This window comes from Leptodactylus fuscus, chromosome 2 (assembly GCF_031893055.1).
Source record: "Leptodactylus fuscus isolate aLepFus1 chromosome 2, aLepFus1.hap2, whole genome shotgun sequence".
In the NCBI taxonomy this organism is placed as follows: Eukaryota; Metazoa; Chordata; class Amphibia; order Anura; family Leptodactylidae; genus Leptodactylus; species Leptodactylus fuscus.
This window is the reverse complement of record NC_134266.1, coordinates 7,232,427-7,251,059: the sequence shown is the minus strand read 5'-3', so window position 1 is coordinate 7,251,059 and position 18,633 is coordinate 7,232,427. Positions and strand designations below refer to the sequence as shown.

The 18,633-nt window shown below is 43.3% G+C and overlaps 1 protein-coding gene across 1 annotated transcript; it reads right to left on the bottom strand.

Annotated features, from left to right (window-relative positions):
- Positions 1-853: 853 nt before the first annotated feature.
- On the bottom strand, positions 854-17,851 carry USF3 (upstream transcription factor family member 3). Its single transcript, XM_075263319.1, has 7 exons — positions 17,743-17,851; positions 10,949-11,053; positions 10,387-10,455; positions 10,144-10,172; positions 9,688-9,770; positions 8,911-9,007; positions 854-8,414 (listed from the first exon to the last, which is right to left on the bottom strand). Exons 3-7 carry the CDS (start codon positions 10,431-10,433, stop codon positions 2,215-2,217), a joined length of 6,456 nt encoding a protein of 2,151 aa, XP_075119420.1. The 5' UTR covers positions 10,434-10,455; positions 10,949-11,053; positions 17,743-17,851; the 3' UTR covers positions 854-2,214.
- Between the last annotated feature and the right edge of the window lie 782 nt (positions 17,852-18,633).

Below are 18,633 nucleotides of genomic sequence, written 5' to 3'. Positions count from 1 at the left end.
CTGGAGTATAATACAGGATAAGTAACGTAATGTATGTACACAGTGACTGCACCAGCAGAATAGTGAGCGCAGCTCTGGAGTATAATACAGGATAAGTAACGTAATGTATGTACACAGTGACTGCACCAGCAGAATAGTGAGCGCAGCTCTGGAGTATAATACAGGATAAGTAACGTAATGTATGTACACAGTGACTGCACCAGCAGAATAGTGAGCGCAGCTCTGGAGTATAATACAGGATTAGTAACGTAATGTATGTACACAGTGACTGCACCCGCAGAATAGTGAGCGCAGCTCTGGAGTATAATACAGGATAAGTAACGTAATGTATGTACACAGTGACTGCACCAGCAGAATAGTGAGCGCAGCTCTGGAGTATAATACAGGATAAGTAACGTAATGTATGTACACAGTGACTGCACCAGCAGAATAGTGAGCGCAGCTCTGGAGTATAATACAGGATAAGTAACGTAATGTATGTACACAGTGACTGCACCAGCAGAATAGTGAGCGCAGCTCTGGAGTATAATACAGGATAAGTAACGTAATGTATGTACACAGTGACTGCACCAGCAGAATAGTGAGCGCAGCTCTGGAGTATAATACAGGATAAGTAACGTAATGTATGTACACAGTGACTGCACCAGCAGAATAATGAGCGCAGCTCTGGAGTATAATACAGGATGAGTATAATCCTCTCCTCCCTGTGATGATTGGGTGTTAGTCTGAAGCTATAAATACAGATCTTTTGTACGGCTTTAGTTGTCACACGCCCTTTTATATATAAAGTTACATTATACAAAGATTTCAGTAGAACACAAAAGCAGCTCCTTAGACCACGAGAGAGGTGAGAACTTTTATTTTAGTAATAAAATATGTTCAGCTCTTTACAAAGAATTATTACAACCAGAGTCTCACATTAAATAAAAATCATTGGAGATCAGAGCGTACCATGAGATCTGCAAGTACCAAAGCAGCAATAGAAAACCAACTATAGAGCCCCTCCCCCACCCCCGTAACAGGAAACAAAAAGTCCAAAAACTAAAACCGGCGCCATCATCTTAGAATTTCCAAAAGTATAAAGAACTATACACAACATGTACAATGGAGACGCGGGGGGCGGAGCTCCTTCCAATCTACATATGTACAGTATTTTATATACAATGACATGGGGGGCGCGGGGCAATGTGCCGGGGGCTGCAGAGGTTTCGGGTTCACTATGGAGTGTACATCAGTTACCGTGCCCCATTACAGAGCCGGCCGTACAAGCTTGGTCACCGGATATATGAGGCCGACTAGCACCAGATCGTTCCCCGCCTCAGGTCGGGGGTCGGAGATTTAACAAAATAATGTCCCTTTAGTCTCTGCTGTGACCTCCCCCCCCCACCACAGATACTCGGCAAAGTATTTCCGTAATACACAGTGTATGGTTTGTTGCTTCCTAAGATCTCTTCTACACAAAACTGGGAGCCGATGACATCACCAAGCTATGATGACGTCATACATGAACTGATATTAGGCCACACCCTCCACCCGAGTCTAATGGAACGTACAAAGACCAGATGAAAGGACCATTGGGGGAGGGGATGTCAGCGGAGGAGGGGGCACAATGGTAAGCTCTGACAAAACAATGTAGCACATCCTATGATCAACATCATAAAGCAAAAACAAAATATCTGCCTGGGGTATAGGGACCCCCTTTCACTAGATCGATGAGCCCATTTGGGGTCATCGCCAACAAAGAACCATTCACCAAGTCGGTGCTGAAAATTTTAGGTACAATATAATGAATACAATATAAAAATAAAGGGGTTCTCCACCAACACGACCCTTGGGCTGCTAATGGACAAGGTTCGAATAATTGAGATTTTTTTCTTTCTATTTTGGGAAAAGTGGAAATTCGGTGGAGAAATATCACACGGGTTCCCAGCGTCGCACCCCAAGCCACAATTGGCCAAAAATAGTCATCAAAGGGATGGATCTACTCCAGGGCTGTAGAGAGTCCAGATATTGGACAAAACGGGAAAAGTAGTCGAATTTGCGAATTTTGGAGAAGAAAAATGGCGACTTGAAATGAAGGGAAACTTGAGCTGATGGAAGACGATCAAGACTGACATGGAAGGAATCAAAAAACGTTCCAACATAAAAGTCTATAGGAAATGGAACAGGAATAACCCACGGTTATAGGTATACAGCAACCCATGACAGAGGTCCTTACACTGCCGAACTGGAGTCGTGACCCAATATATGGCTTATGTTGTGGGCCGGGCGATTTGACGTCTGCTTTGAAGAATCAGAAGCAGATGGGTGCGATATGGAAAGCAAGGGCGACACCGCCGAACCATCTGCAGGGAGAGCCGTGGCAATTTCTGGAAAGAGGGAAGTCAAGTTGAAGTTGGACAGGTGGGATGGGTTGGCCATGTGCATTGGGGGCATTTCCGGGAGTAGAGGGAATGTGGTTTGGGAGAAGCCAACGGGCCTTGGTGGGGACAATATGGAGCCAAACCTATTGCTGTTGGGTTTTTCGGTGGTGGGATTAGGAAACATCTGGTTGGAGAAGTAGGGTAGGGTGAGGTCATTGGACAAACTTGGATGAGCTGGTGAATATGGGGGGTAAAAAGAAGGCAAGGTGTTCTGCGGATCCACTGGGATCAGAGCAGGCGTCCTTGTGGCCGTCGTCTGAGTCACGGGAGGAATAAAAGATGCGTTTGCGTTGATTGGTGGGTTCATCGTACCCTCTGGGATGAAGGGAAAACCAAAATTCTGGGTAAGTGCATGTTGGTCGGGAGCTGGATTGTCAGTGGACACCTGCGGGGTGTCGGTCATAAAGCGCACAATTCCAGTCCTCTTTTCCGTAACCGGCTGCTGACGCCCAAGGATCATGCTACTGGGCCCCGCCAGCGGGAGATGAGGAAGGGTAGAATCAAACATATTGCCATGTCTTTGGTTCCCCGATCGGTTTCGGTCAGGCTGACGGGTCTTGGGTTCGTCTTGTAGAGGATGCCTAGAACGCTGCGATACCGGGGGGTTAGCCTGTCTCACCGTTTGCCGCTGATCTCCGTTTCCATGGGAAACTGACTGATGAGGAATGGGCGGATGGACCACGCCGTGCATGTTGATGGAAACTTGTATATTGAGTTGGTTCTTTGCCTGTCCATCAGCCTGCCGTACAGACTTTTGCATGGAATTGTGTGGACTCGTATTCCTGCCCTGGATATCTGCAGAGGAAGAAGAACTGGAGAAGGGAATATTTAAAGAATTGTTCCTTGAGTTTACTTGTCCCATCACCAAATCACAACTTTCCCTGTTTTGTCCTTCACTGTCTCTCCGGAGATGAAGAGATTCCCGAGCGGGCGGGCAACTAAACTCAAGGCTGGAGGAGTTGTACTGCGTCCTTTGATGACTAGTTATTGACCTCTGACTCGTAACCACTTGGTCACCAATATGAGGCGCTAACAAACTCTGCATAAAGCTCTGGTGACAATTCTCATTTTCTCGAATCGGAAGGGTATTTGCAATGGGAACTTCTTGGGCGGTCTGGTAGGGAAGGTGTTTTTGCCGATCGATTGCAGGATTAGGATTTTGGCTGATTCTATAGGTTTGTGACTGCAACCCTCTCATATTGACGTTGGTGCCACCATCATTGTTCCTTGAGGTCTGGACTTCAAACGAGGTGGGTTGCTGCTGATTCAAGCCTCCGGGTTTAAAGGTCTGACAATCGGGAAGCCTCTGAGGCTCTGAATTGATGGCATGCTCAATGGACATGTGGCCCTGAAGATTATGGGTTGGTAGAACTTTGTTCCTGGACACATCTAGATACTTCCGCATTTCGATCTGCTCTGATACTCTTGAAGCTTGGACAGACACCCCGATTCTCTGTTCGGCACTTGACGTGCTCTTGCCTATAAGAGCCTCAGCAGAGTAACTGGAAACCCGGTTCCTTTCCTGCCGGAGTGGAGCGCACGTCATGTTTGTAGGCCGAGACACGACACTAGCTTGGGAAGCCATCTGCTGCTCTAAACTCCTGGAAGTCATAAGTCTTTGGACTTGGCTGTGACCTGATAAGTGCTCGGAGGACACAATGGGTCCTTGCGAGCGGCTGATTTCTTGTTGGTGTTGATGAAGTATATCTTGACTCACATGGCCTTGCGTGTGGGTTACATGGAGACCCCGGGAAGGAGCCGTGTTCTCACAGGTTTTCTCTGCTTGTTGACTTCCAAAATGAGGAGGAATCTGCTGCTGTTGCATCTGTTGGTGATGAGGTTGACCGCTCTTATGGTGATTTTGGTCTGTGAGGTGTTTCTGCTGTAGAGACAGCCGTGCCGCCTGAGCGCCTTGGACGGAGTTCTGTTTCTTTTGCATCTGGACGTCCTGCTGTATCATTCGCTGTTGCTGAAGGTTATGAGACTGAGAGCGGATGGAACGATCCACATGTGGAACTTGCTGCTGCTGGTACAAGTGATGATGGTCTCGTAGATGCCCTGCTTGCTGCTGCTGTTGCTTTAAGTATGGGTTGTTACTATGAAGTGGTACTTGCTGTTGGTGCGATTGTAACGGCTGAAGGTGTTGGGTTCCGATCTGACTCTGTTCGGACACAGAAGGCTGTGAACTGCAACGTAGATCAGTCTGTCTGAGAGTCGGGTTCATAAAGTTATTATTTGATGTGAAGAGACTGGAGAGTCCCTCGCTGTGGTTTTGGACGCTACTAGGAGCAGACACTGATGACGAGGACTCAGACGAGACGTGACCAACCAATACTTCATTTGGTTCCGTCACTGTATCCGGAGGCTGCAGTCGCTCAAGTCGGATTGGAGCCTGACAATGTTTTTGCCTCTTTGCTGCAGAAAGCAACTCGTCTTCATGTGCCGAACGCTTGTTTGACTCTTTTCTTCCCTCTATGTTTTGCTTGATGAGCGGCACCGTAGCCTGAGATACCTGCATGAGAGCCGAACTCAACGAATGCAACTGTTCATGCGAGTAGTTGGCCAGAACAGTCGTCACTTCGGTTTGGCTTTCATAAGTGCTGGAGGACACCGAGGGATTGGTGGATGGAGGCAAGGACATGTGTTCAGAGGTCTGCAACGCACCCGCACAGTTCCCTGAATGGCTAATGCCGCCCGGATGTATTAAGTTATTGATGCTCAAACTGGTCACACTCTGAGACTGGGACGTCGAGATCTGTAACGACAAACTGGTGGAATTTACAACCGAACAATTACTTTTTTCCACCAAACGTTCGACGCAAGGTTGTACATTCGCATCCAGGGCAGCAAAGGAATTTGTTGAAGTAGTAAGTCGAGAAAGACTTTCTTTGGTCAAGTGAGGTTTGAAAGGCAGTCGACAGTCTGGAGGCAAACTCTCCGCTTCAGAATTCTTGGGAACTAAAGTTGCCATTTCCGCCTGCACCCTTTGTCTTCCTTTCGAAAGGGTTTCTTGATCAAAAATAGCTCGAGCAGCAACTGCCACAATGTCATTTTGCTCAGAAAGCCCACATCCATTAAATGGCGGCCCTAAGGGTGCCCCGCTGACGCCATCCCGGTTGGAATCTGGCAACATGGAGGCCACTGAGAAATTACGGCTGCTGGAGCTACTGGACAAGGGCGAGTCTGTCTGTCGATGGGTAGCAGTCGAGTTGCTGCCATTGTCTTGTTCCGAGTTACTGGGATTATTTGGGGTCATGTGAACAACAGGGTTGTTGGGAATAACAGGTTCAGGCCTGGTTTCGCCTACAGACGTAGGTTCCTTCACCTTTACTTTTCTGAATAATGTTCCATGGCTATCAAGTTCCTTCGAGTCTCCTTTTAAAGGAAAGGATTTTTCGTTTGAGTCATCTGTCAATATCTGTGCATCCAACAGGTCGGCAGCCGTTAACGTTGGAGAGTCTTCTTCGACATGGCACGGTCTGGTAGAGGTCACCGTGTCAGGACTTCTACCAGTGGTCGATTCATTCGATGCTTGAGGAACTTCCACCACCAAAGCCTCTTGTAGGTTATTCATCGGATGACTTCTAGCTTCTACAACACCCTTTAAGCCATCTGTATCTGAAGACGGTCTGTGCTCTCTCTCCGTTAGGGTAGAGTTTTGACCTGCACTGCTATCCGTAGGGTTGGGGAAGTGCGTTGGTAATGGCTCGTCACACGGTATTGCATTGCCTTCTGAGTTTGCATGTAATGAAGCCTGATGATTTCTGCTTGCATCAGTTTTCTCATTTATTACATTTTCTGAAGATTGACCTTCCGCAACATCTCCTTTCTCTTCCATAGTTGGAGATGTCACCAAGACAGCAACTTTCTCCTTCTGAGCTTCGTTACAGGTCGGAGTTTTTGGAGGCTCTGGACAAGATGAATCCGGTTTCGCAGTTGCAGCCGGATCCTTTTTAGCATTAGCTCCTTTCTTTACCGCAGGTTTCTTGATTGTCTTCTTAACCTTTGAGGCGGCTGATGTAGAACTAACCGATTTTACCGGTAAAGGCTTGGTTATTAATGATGCAACGGGTAAAGCAGAGGTTTCAGCGATCGTAGACGTTATGTTGGTTCCGGTAACCGAAACACAGCTTACTGGTACAGTGTTGGAGCTTAAAGTAGCTGGTGCGGGCTGGTTGAGCGTAAACTGTAGGCAATTCTGTCCGGCCATCTGAGATATGTTCTGACTGAGGTTGGCCAAAGCACCAAAGGTGTTCAGAGCTACATTTGTGTTAGGATCTTCACTAGTTGTTGGTTGTATAATTTGCATAGGGGTTTGATTGGTGGAGCCAGCTGAAGGATTCATGGGCTGCAGTGCAAATAACTGTCCATTCAGCGAAATTGTTGGGGGTTGTTGGTTTGTCGCCGCCGTAGACACGGGTACTTGCTGTGCGGTGCTAGACGGCTGCGCAGGGGTAGGTCTGGGCAATATATGAACAAGGTGTTTTCCACCGAATGTCTGTGGTATGACGGTGCCTTGTACGGGAGTTGAAGGACAAACAACCGGATTGGTTGCATTAATGGGCATCACCATGGAAGGGGTAGGCTGAGCCGTCATGATGGGAAGAGTGTTCTGGTTAGGGGTCGCTTGGATTATAACGATTTGCTGCCCCACGGGTGGTTTGGGAACAGGCGGACAAGGCGCAGGTGCTGGTGGTTGAAGTAATATAATGTTCTGATTGGCTGGTGACGGATTTATTGCAGTACCAAATGGCTGAGCCACCTGAATGACTTGCACAGGCGGATGTAGCGGAAGGATACTGGGTGTGCTTTGCGGCTGTGGTTGGGTTATAAGAGACTGAACTTGTACGGGCTGACAAGAAGGCATCTTCACCATGACTTGGTCCACAGGTTTGGCTTCCGAGGATGCTATATTGTTCAGGTTTATACAAGTCGTAACTTGACGATTAATCAAGGTATCTTTGGAGGCCGCCGGCTGTTCAGACAGTGGTGTAGGAATAACCGCAGAGGACTGACTTAACGGCTGCACGGTGTTTCCAGCAAGTTGCAATGTTGTCCATGTAGTTTGAGTATTTCCATCTGATGGGATTCGAGACAGGCTTCCGACGCTTTTCAGATCTGGTAATCCAGTCGAAAGAGACCAACTAGTCTCCAGAGAAGGAGCAGACAACATGGACGCATTGGAACTTGCCTGAACATCTACAGGTGGATTCAGTTCCCTTGAATGAACGACAGCTCCCACGCTGGATCCAACATCAGCAGTTGACAAAATTTCCTTTCCAGCTTCCACACAATTTGAAGCTGCAGATGTCTCGAGAGCACTTGAAGACACCGGCAAACTTATTCCAGGCACATTGGCTTGTGATACTTGTGACGGTAGACTGCTGTTGACGGATACTACAGTTTTGTGCATGGGGTCCACATTTTGTCCGCACTGTACACCATCTCCTTGTGGCACTGGCTGGGAAGAACAAGTCACTGGACCTGGAGTGGCAGAACTGGTCAGAGATTGCACAGATTCTTTGCCCTTGGACACAACAAGGTTTGTCGTACTTTGTGCTATGATGACAGGAAGACTGGTCGATTCAACGGGACCGGCGGTGGTGGATGATGTTGAAGTTTGCTGCCATGTCTTGTCCAAAGGGAACACACCAGCGATGGTGATGGGCGTCACCAGGTTGCACGTTCTTTGCACAGGCACAACATTGGCCGTTTGCTTCTGCAGGTTATGACCCACGTTGAAGGTGATGCCATGTACCGTGGCGCCCTGGTTAGGAGGACTCAGCTGGTTACCGTTTAGACATAGAGGGAGCTTCTGGGCTTGATCGGTAGGAACATTCAATGAAGTCTTCGAGTTTCTTGCATTTCCTTTCCAATTCAGTGTGGGGTCGTCGTATAAGCAGATGTCATTGCTCTTCAATAATTCGATGTACCGAGCGTTTTCTTTCTGAATCTCCGCCAACTCTCTTCTGAGTTTTTTGATCTCGCTGGCTGAAAAACAAGAATTAAGGAGAATCAATCGGAGACAGAAAGCAAAATGGTGAGAGGAAATAGTTAAAAATTCATTATTGTGCACAGAAAACATCGATTTGCGGGTTCAGATCAAAAACCACAAGGACTACAGATTCCTTATTATAAAAAGTACTTGTCTTGTTTTTGGCCTTCTTATTTTATGTAGATTCGACATGTGGATGAACCCCGACAGTCCCTCTGAATGATCAAGGGAGCCCAAAGCTGCAGTCTGCTCCAATACTGACAACGCGCTGTACCGAGCGCAGAGGGACTGGGATTTAAAGGGTTTCCAGGGACCAGTCACATGGTACAACATCAGCTCACACCCATCCAAATGAGCACAGCACTGGTCGCCTTACACTTCTTTGCCGCCCTCTTGAAAGGCGAGCCAACTTGAAGGCTCATTCTGTACAAGTCTAAGGTTGGAGGAGTTGTGTAGTAACGTCTAAGAATGTAGCCGACGTCAGGGCCTCACCTTGCTCCTTGTTCCCTCCGTTTAGTAGCAGCTCATCGTTCTGACGCTTCAGCTCCGTGATGTACTTGAAGGCTTGTTCCAGAATCATGTTTTTGCTCTGAGGACAATAAAAGAAATCTTATTAACAAATCATATTAAAGGGTTTTCTAAGGTTCATATATCCTTATGATAGGTCATCCATAGGTGTTTGGTGGAGAACCAACTCCCAGGACCCCACTGCTGGTTGACAAGGCTGTGACGTTCCTCAGTGAAATGGTCCAGGAGCAGCAGCTCCGTCCTGTATGGTCCTACAATATTTATGGTGCGGTGCTTGGTATTGAATGAAGAGGCTGCAGAATCATCAATCTATAAAAGAGTCATGGATAACCCCTTAACCCCTTCCCACCAAAGACATTTTTCAATTTTAGCTTTTTACTCCCTTTTGGTTTAGTGCTAAGCTTCCCCATTAGTCATATCAGGCCAAAATCTGATCCCTGACATGGAACCAGTCAAGATAAGATCTTCCTCGTCAGTATAGAGCTGGTGTAGGGAACCTTCGGCCCTCCAGCTGTTGCAAAACTACAACTCCCAGCATGCATACTTGCTCTGCTGTTCTTGGAACTCCCATGGAAGTGAATGGAGCATGCTGGGAGTTGTAGTTTCACAGCAGCTGGAGAGCCGAAGGTTCCCTACCCCTGCTATAGAGTATCCGTGCCAGTCACATGTATGACCAGGGTTCTTCAATAAGAAGCCACTTGAGGATCATAACTGGTGAAGAGCGGCCCAAGGATCCATTACCTGCTTTAGGGCTGGAGAGCACGGGATTAGATCCCCGATTCGATTAATCCCAGAGTTGATTTTCTTCTTCCTATGTCTTTCCACTATAAAAAACAAAACACACACATTATATAAAAAACACAATTTATAACATATTCAGAAGACAGCACAACATCAGAGTGTCCATGCCATGGCAATGAAAGGAGAACATATACAGGGCAGTATGCGATAGGTGCCCAAGAGCTCCCTCCAGTGGTGGCTCCAGACAAATAGCTACTGAGACGGTGACGAATAGCCATAGAAACACGCTGGGAAAGTGACAACTTTATGGAAAAATATCACAAGTGACAACCAGTCACAACAGTTGCAGCTGAAGGAAAGTGAGTAACCGAACGCCATCCGCTGATCTAGTAATATTTGTAGAATTTTAGGTCTTTGCAGGATTTACAGGTAACACCAGTCATCTCTCTTGCTTACCCTCATTGTGACTCTCTCGGTTTTTCTTCCTGGTGAAGGAGACAAAGATATTTTATTATTCTACACGTCAGTCATTGATCTCCAGCTGCTACAACACTACAACTCCCAGCATGCCCTGACAGAACAAGATTCAGGAGTTCTACTTATTGAAGACTCAAGTACGACTTGTTATAGCAGAAAACATTAGGCCATAGAGGTGTTGGAGCGTCACCTCCGGCCCCGTGCACTATAGGGTCCACTTACCTGTGCTTGGATTTGTTAGGACTTGCATTCTGAGTCATCTCCGGCATGCTTACATTCAAGGACTGGTCACTGTAAGACAAGGAGAATATGGAGGACCATGAAGGACGGAGAACCAAGAGGAAATTAACCTGCGATCACCCTTTTTTCTTATTTTCTACTCATGCCCCGCGAGTGTGTCCGAGTCTTACAGGGTAATACAAAACAAGCTTTATAAATTTTATATATTTATTAACCCAAGTGGGTCGGCAGTAGCCACAGACATGTACAGAAATACGTATCAGTGGGTGACAAGCAAATACAGTTAAAGTACAATACATAAAATAAAAAAACCAAAACAAGTCTCACTTAAACCCGACTGCTAGGCCTCAGGGCGTATTCTTAAATCAGTCAAAGAAGCTCCACCTGCTCTACATCACGGCCCCGGGCTCCTCTGTGGGTCCCTTGCCACCCCTGAGAATGTCTCTATTACACTATACTGCCCCCTACAGGAACAAGAGAACCTCAGCCCTTTCAGGAAAGCCAACAATCTGTTCTATCGTAGCAGATATTACTATGTCCTCACCTCCACAGTTAGGCCTGGACGTATTGTGGTCTTACTCTGGCTTCACCGTCCTCATCTCCGTTACCTTCTAGTCCTCGTGGCAGACAAGTCTTCTCATCCCTCATTCTACTGGGCAATAAGAAGGAAGAACTAACAGGTCAGTATCCAACGGCAAAGGAAGAAGCAAAGCCAGTCCGACATAACTTGGAAAAAAAATACAAAAATTTAAGGACTTTTTCATTATTTCATAAATTTTATGTCAAAGACCCAGAGCGAAGATAACAAACAAAATCTGGGAAAAACAAATGAGGTATAAACTGAAGGCAAAGTCCGTGTATGAATAGGAGCTTATCAATGGCGTGCAAAAACCTCATCTAAAAAGAAAACATCACCAAAGAGATTTCTGTTCATGACCTGCCCGCACCAAGTTCTAGCCATCACAGGAGCGGATACCAGAGCGCTCATACAGCAAATACTAAACAAGGTGACTCTTTAGATGCTGGATTTTTGTTCTTTCACAAAATGTAAAGAGAAATTGTAGATGACTATATGTGTCAGACACCAACACTAGTGTGAACCCAGCCGAAATGTGAAACATTGTGTGTTTGGATGTTTGTTCCTCAATCACGCAAAAACGGCTGAACGGATCTGAATGAAATTTGTCCCATAGAAAGTTTGTAACTTTGATAAACACATCGGCTACATTTTATCCAGTAAATGACATGGCTTCACCACTGTTATGAATTTATGTTCACATATTATATTACACTGCTCCTGCAGCAGCAGTGTCCATGGGTGTCCTTAAGTGTCTTTTCACAAAGAAGTCCGATTTTTCAAGCAGATAGCAAAATTCTACATGTAGGGTTTAGCTGTCCACTTGAAAAAAAAAGAAAAGAAAAAAAAAAGAAAAAAAAATCAGACATCTTCGTAAACGGACACAACATAGTATCCCATTTAAAATAATGCAAATTGTAAAGGACGCAGCTAGTGTGCCGTGCTAAAATCTTGCACCGACATTAGCATCGGACACCGACACTAGTGTGAGGATACGCTCGCCGATTCTGAACGTGTAAACGTTCCAAATCAGCGGCATTTAAAACAGATCCCATTGCTTTCTATGGGAGCCGGCATACGTGCATGGAAAAAAAGCGTCCCATTCATTTCTATGGGGAGCGCACGCATGTCAGCTCCAATAGAAAGCAATGGGATCTGTTTTAACGCCGCTGATTTGGAATGTTTACACATTCAGAATCAGCCAGCGTATCCTCCGTGTGAAGGGGCCCTGAATCCAGCCAAAATGTGAAACATTGTGTTTGGATGTTTGTTCCTCAATCACGCAAAAACGGCTGAACGGAGTTGAATGAAATTCGGCACATAGATAAATTGTAACTTCGATTAACACATCGGCTACTTTTTATCCCGGGAAATGACACGGCTTCACGACTGTTATGAATTTATGTTCACATATTATATTACACTACTCCTGCAGCCACTTATCTCAGGTCCCAGGTCTGTTATCTCTCTGTGTAACCACTCAGCTAAGCCTCAGTGGATTGTGTATACACATTTGCATATTATCTGATCTGCTCCAGGCAGTACTGACACACTGACATGGGAAAACACTTTTAATCCAAATTCTCAGTTTGCAACGTTTAAACATGCCAGGAAAAAAAGAAAATCTAATTTGTTGCTAAATTCTAAAACAATGGGAGCTATGAAGGAGCCAGAAGTCACAGAGTTCTCCTCAAGCGGAGCTGAGGAGGATTGTCTACACCAACGATACGCTCAATATATGGCGTCGCAGTGAGGTGGTGAGATACCGGAACAATCATGGGCACAGAACAAGGAAAAAGTTCAGCGGCAGGCCAGCTTGACAGCTGCCGAAACAACGGAGTAGGTTGATCAACCATGCCAACAACATGCTCATTATATGGCGTATCAATGAGATGCTGAAACAATCACAGGCACAGTGCGAGGAACAAGTTCAGCAGCAGGACAGCTTGAAAGCTGCCGAAATGCCGGAGCAGGCAAAACATTGACGGCAGCAATTTGCTGGATATAGGCAGATCACCGACAACAACAACATGCAGACGAAGTCGCGGGCAGAGCCAAGTACCTGTATAATAATAATACCCCTGTGACATCTCATGTAATATATGTATAATAATACTTCTACCCCTGACATCTCATGTAATATCTGTATAATAATACTTCTACCCCCCTGACATCTCATGTAATATCTGTATAATAATACTTCTACCCCAGTGACATCTCCTGTAATATCTGTATAATAATACTTATACCCCCATGTAATATCTGTATAATAATACTTCTACCCCCCTGACATCTCATGTAATATCTGTATAATAATACTTCTACCCCTGTGACATCTCCTGTAATATCTGTATAATAATACTTATACCCCCATGTAATATCTGTATAATAATACTTCTACCCCTGTGACATCTCCTGTAATATCTGTATAATAATACTTATACCCCCATGTAATATCTGTATAATAATACTTCTACCCCTGACATCTCATGTAATATCTGTATAATAATACTTCTACCACTGTGACATCTCCTGTAATATCTGTATAATAATACTTCTACCACTGTGACATCTCCTGTAATATCTGTATAATAATACTTCTACCCCTGTGACATCTCCAGTAATATCTGTATAATAATACTTCTACCCTCTGTGACATCTCATGTAATATCTGTATAATAATACTTCTACCCCTGTGACATCTCTTGTAATATCTGTATAATAATACTTATACCCCCATGTAATATCTGTATAATAATACTTCTACCCCTGTGACATCTCCTGTAATATCTGTATAATAATACTTCTACCCCTGTGACATCTCCAGTAATATCTGTATAATAATACTTCTACCCTCTGTGACATCTCATGTAATATCTGTATAATAATACTTATACCCCCATGTAATATCTGTATAATAATACTTCTACCCGTGACATCTCCTGTAATATCTGTATAATAATACTTATACCCCCATGTAATATCTGTATAATAATACTTCTACCCTCTGTGACATCTCCTGTAATATCTGTATAATAATACTTATACCCCCATGTAATATCTGTATAATAATACTTATACCCTCTGTGACATCTCCTGTAATATCTGTATAATAATACTTCTACCCCTGTGACATCTCCAGTAATATCTGTATAATAATACTTCTACCCCCGTTACATCTCATGTAATATCTGTATAATAATACTTATACCCCCTGTGACATCTCATGTAATATCTGTATAATAATACTTCTACCACTGTGACATCTCCTGTAATATCTGTATAATAATACTTATACCCCTGTGACATCTCATGTAATATCTGTATAATAATACTTCTACCACTGTGACATCTCCTGTAATATCTGTATAATAATACTTCTACCCCTGTGACATCTCTTGTAATATCTGTATAATAATACTTATACCCCCATGTAATATCTGTATAATACTTCTACCCCTGTGACATCTCCTGTAATATCTGTATAATAATACTTCTACCCGTGACATCTCAAGTAATATCTGTATAATAATACTTCTACCCTCTGTGACATCTCATGTAATATCTGTATAATAATACTTCTACCCCTGTGACATCTTCAGTAATATCTGTATAATAATACTTCTACCCTCTATGACATCTCATGTAATATCTGTATAATAATACTTATACCCCCATGTAATATCTGTATAATAATACTTCTACCCCTGTGACATCTCCTGTAATATCTGTATAATAATAATTCTACCCTCTGTGACATCTCCTGCAATATCTGTATAATAATACTTCTACCCTCTGTGACATCTCCTGTAATATCTGTATAATAATACTTCTACCCCTGTGACATCTCCAGTAATATCTGTATAATAATACTTCTACCCCCTGTTACATCTCATGTAATATCTGTATAATAATACTTATACCCCCATGTAATATCTGTATAATAATACTTCTACCCCCGTTACATCTCATGTAATATCTGTATAATAATACTTCTACCCCTGTGAAATCTCCTGCAATATCTGTATAATAATACTTCTACCCCTGTGACATCTCCTGTAATATCTGTATAATAATACTTATACCCCCATGTAATATCTGTATAATAATACTTATACCCCCATGTAATATCTGTATAATAATACTTCTACCCCTGACATCTCATGTAATATCTGTATAATAATACTTCTACCCCCGTGACATCTCCAGTAATATCTGTATAATAATACTTCTACCCCCGTTACATCTCATGTAATATCTGTATAATAATACTTCTACCCCCGTGACATCTCATGTAATATCTGTATAATACTTCTACCCCTGTGACATCTCCTGTAATATCTGTATAATAATACTTATACCCCCCTGTTACATCTCATGTAATATCTGTATAATAATACTTATACCCCCATGTAATATCTGTATAATAATACTTCTACCCCCGTTACATCTCATGTAATATCTGTACTTATACCCCTGTGACATCTCCTGCAATATCTGTATAATAATACTTCTACCCGTGACATCTCATGTAAAATCTGTATAATAATACTTCTACCCCTGTGAAATCTCCTGCAATATCTGTATAATAATACTTCTACCCCTGTGACATCTCCTGTAATATCTGTATAATAATACTTCTACCCTCTGTGACATCTCCTGTAATATCTGTATAATAATACTTCTACCCCTGTGACATCTCCAGTAATATCTGTATAATAATACTTCTACCCCTGTGACATCTCCAGTAATATCTGTATAATAATACTTCTACCCCCGTTACATCTCATGTAATATCTGTATAATAATACTTATACCCCCTGTGACATCTCCTGCAATATCTGTATAATAATACTTCTACCCCTGTGACATCTCATGTAATATCTGTATAATAATACTTCTACCCCTGTGACATCTCTTGTAATATCTGTATAATAATACTTATACCCCCATGTAATATCTGTATAATAATACTTCTACTCCTGTGACATCTCCTGTAATATCTGTATAATAATACTTCTACCCTCTGTGACATCTCATGTAATATCTGTATAATAATACTTCTACCCCTGTGACATCTCCTGTAATATCTGTATAATAATACTTCTACCCCCCTGTTACATCTCATGTAATATCTGTATAATAATACTTATACCCCCATGTAATATCTGTATAATACTTCTACCCCCGTTACATCTCCTGTAATATCTGTATAATAATACTTATCCCCCCTGTGAAATCTCCTGCAATATCTGTATAATAATACTTCTACCCCTGTGACATCTCCTGTAATAGCTGTATAATAATACTTATACCCCCATGTAATATCTGTATAATAATACTTCTACCCTCTGTGACATCTCCTGTAATATCTGTATAATAATACTTCTACCCCTGTGACATCTCCAGTAATATCTGTATAATAATACTTCTACCCGTGACATCTCATGTAATATCTGTATAATAATACTTATACCCCCATGTAATATCTGTATAATAATACTTCTACCCCTGTGACATCTCCAGTAATATCTGTATAATAATACTTCTACCCTCTGTGACATCTCCTGTAATATCTGTATAATAATACTTCTACCCTCTGTGACATCTCATGTAATATCTGTATAATAATACTTATACCCCTGTGACATCTCCTGTAATATCTGTATAATAATACTTCTGCCCCTGTGACAACTCCAGTAATATCTGTATAATAATACTTATACCCCCATGTAATATCTGTATAATAATACTTATACCCCCTGTTACATCTCATGTAATATCTGTATAATAACACTTATACCCCCTGTGACATCTCATGTAATATCTGTATAATAATACTTCTACCCCTGTGACATCTCCTGTAATATCTGTATAATAATACTTATACCCCTGTGACATCTCATGTAATATCTGTATAATAATACTTCTACCCCTGTGACATCTCATGTAATATCTGTATAATAATACTTCTACCCCTGTGACATCTCCAGTAATATCTGTATAATAATACTTCTACCCCTGTGACATCTCCAGTAATATCTGTATAATAATACTTCTACCCCTGTGACATCTCCTGTAATATCTGTATAATAATACTTCTACCCCCCTGTTACATCTCATGTAATATCTGTATAATAATACTTATACCCCTGTGACATCTCCAGTAATATCTGTATAATAATACTTCTACCCCTGTGACATCTCCAGTAATATCTGTATAATAATACTTCTACCCCTGTGACATCTCCTGTAATATCTGTATAATAATACTTATACCCCTGTTACATCTCATGTAATATCTGTATAATAATACTTATACCCCTGTTACATCTCATGTAATATCTGTATAATAATACTTCTACCCCTGTGACATCTCATGTAATATCTGTATAATAATACTTATACCCCTGTTACATCTCATGTAATATCTGTATAATAATACTTATACCCCCATGTAATATCTGTATAATAATACTTCTACCCCTGTGACATCTCATGTAATATCTGTATAATAATACTTATACCCCCTGTGACTTCTCCTCATAGCTTATACCTGTATAATACTCCCTTCCCCTCCCACGTTATATCTGTATATTATTAACCCTTCCGTCTTGTCTCCTGTGGTCAGTCAGATTTGGGGGTCCCTCTGTCACATGACCACAGACCTCCCCCCTCCTTCCTCTCTCACAGACCCTCATGTAGATCCCTTTCGATGTCGGTCGTCCCCCTAATCGCTGCCGGTTGTCGGACACTCCTACCTCAGTCCTCGCCACACGTCTTCACCCCCGGGGTCGGTCCCCGGTGGGGCCTCCAGACCCCTGAAGCAACCCCGCCAGCCAACCAAACCCGAACCCGAACCCAGCACCGAGATCCTAAGCACTAGCAGAGCCTCAGCCAATCACCGCCCTGCGAGCGCATCAGATAGCCAATAGGCGGGCAGTTCATCTGATGGACAGCCTCCTTATCCAATAATAACAGAGAATGAGGTCGGAGGGGCGGGGACAATCGGTCGATGGAAAGATGGAGGGGACTTGGGCTGGAGATCAAGGAAGTGTTTTGGTTTGATGGTTTTTGATTGACAATGTTCTCGACCAATAGGGTAAAGGGGGCGTGGCTAGCCTTAAAGGTACAGTAGTCCCTCAGCTGTGGCTGAGATCACGTGGTGGAGACTGGCTCAGAGACCTGTGGCTGGGCAGATATTATAGCACTACTCCTCCCAGCATGCCTGGCACTGATGCTGGGGGTTGTAACCGTTACATTCTGAGGTAATAGAACATTATATGTAACATTTTACTTGTAATTTTGACATTGGTGCCAGTCAGGCTCCTGTACCCTTAGGGCGCAGTGACATACACAAGGACAGGATATATACTGTACCGTATACACATGTACCATGGCCGCGGTGTACGTCATCTATATAGTGGCACATATCAGAGGTGCGAGTTACAAAATGCCCAAAATATGACTAAATAGTCCCGAATATGTGGAAACAAACCAGTAAACACGTCCCAGGTGCAGCAGGACAGTCCCAGATTTCGGGCGCTGTCCCGGCTTAAACCCCCATCTATGTCCAGAGTTGAGTACAATGGTGAAGCAGGGAGACGTCTGCACCCCTGTACTGATCTGCCTCCAGGAGGTGATGAATTGAC

Bases quoted from the DNA above. Each gene is read 5' to 3' on its own strand.
- USF3 (XM_075263319.1), bottom strand. From the start codon at position 10,433: ATGCCGGAGATGACTCAGAATGCAAGTCCTAACAAATCCAAGCACAG. The intron at 10,173-10,386 runs GTAAGTGGACCC...CTCCTTCACCAG, and splicing joins CCTAACAAATCCAAGCACAG to GAAGAAAAACCGAGAGAGTC. The intron at 9,008-9,687 runs GTAATGGATCCT...TATTGTCCTCAG, and splicing joins GCTCTCCAGCCCTAAAGCAG to AGCAAAAACATGATTCTGGA.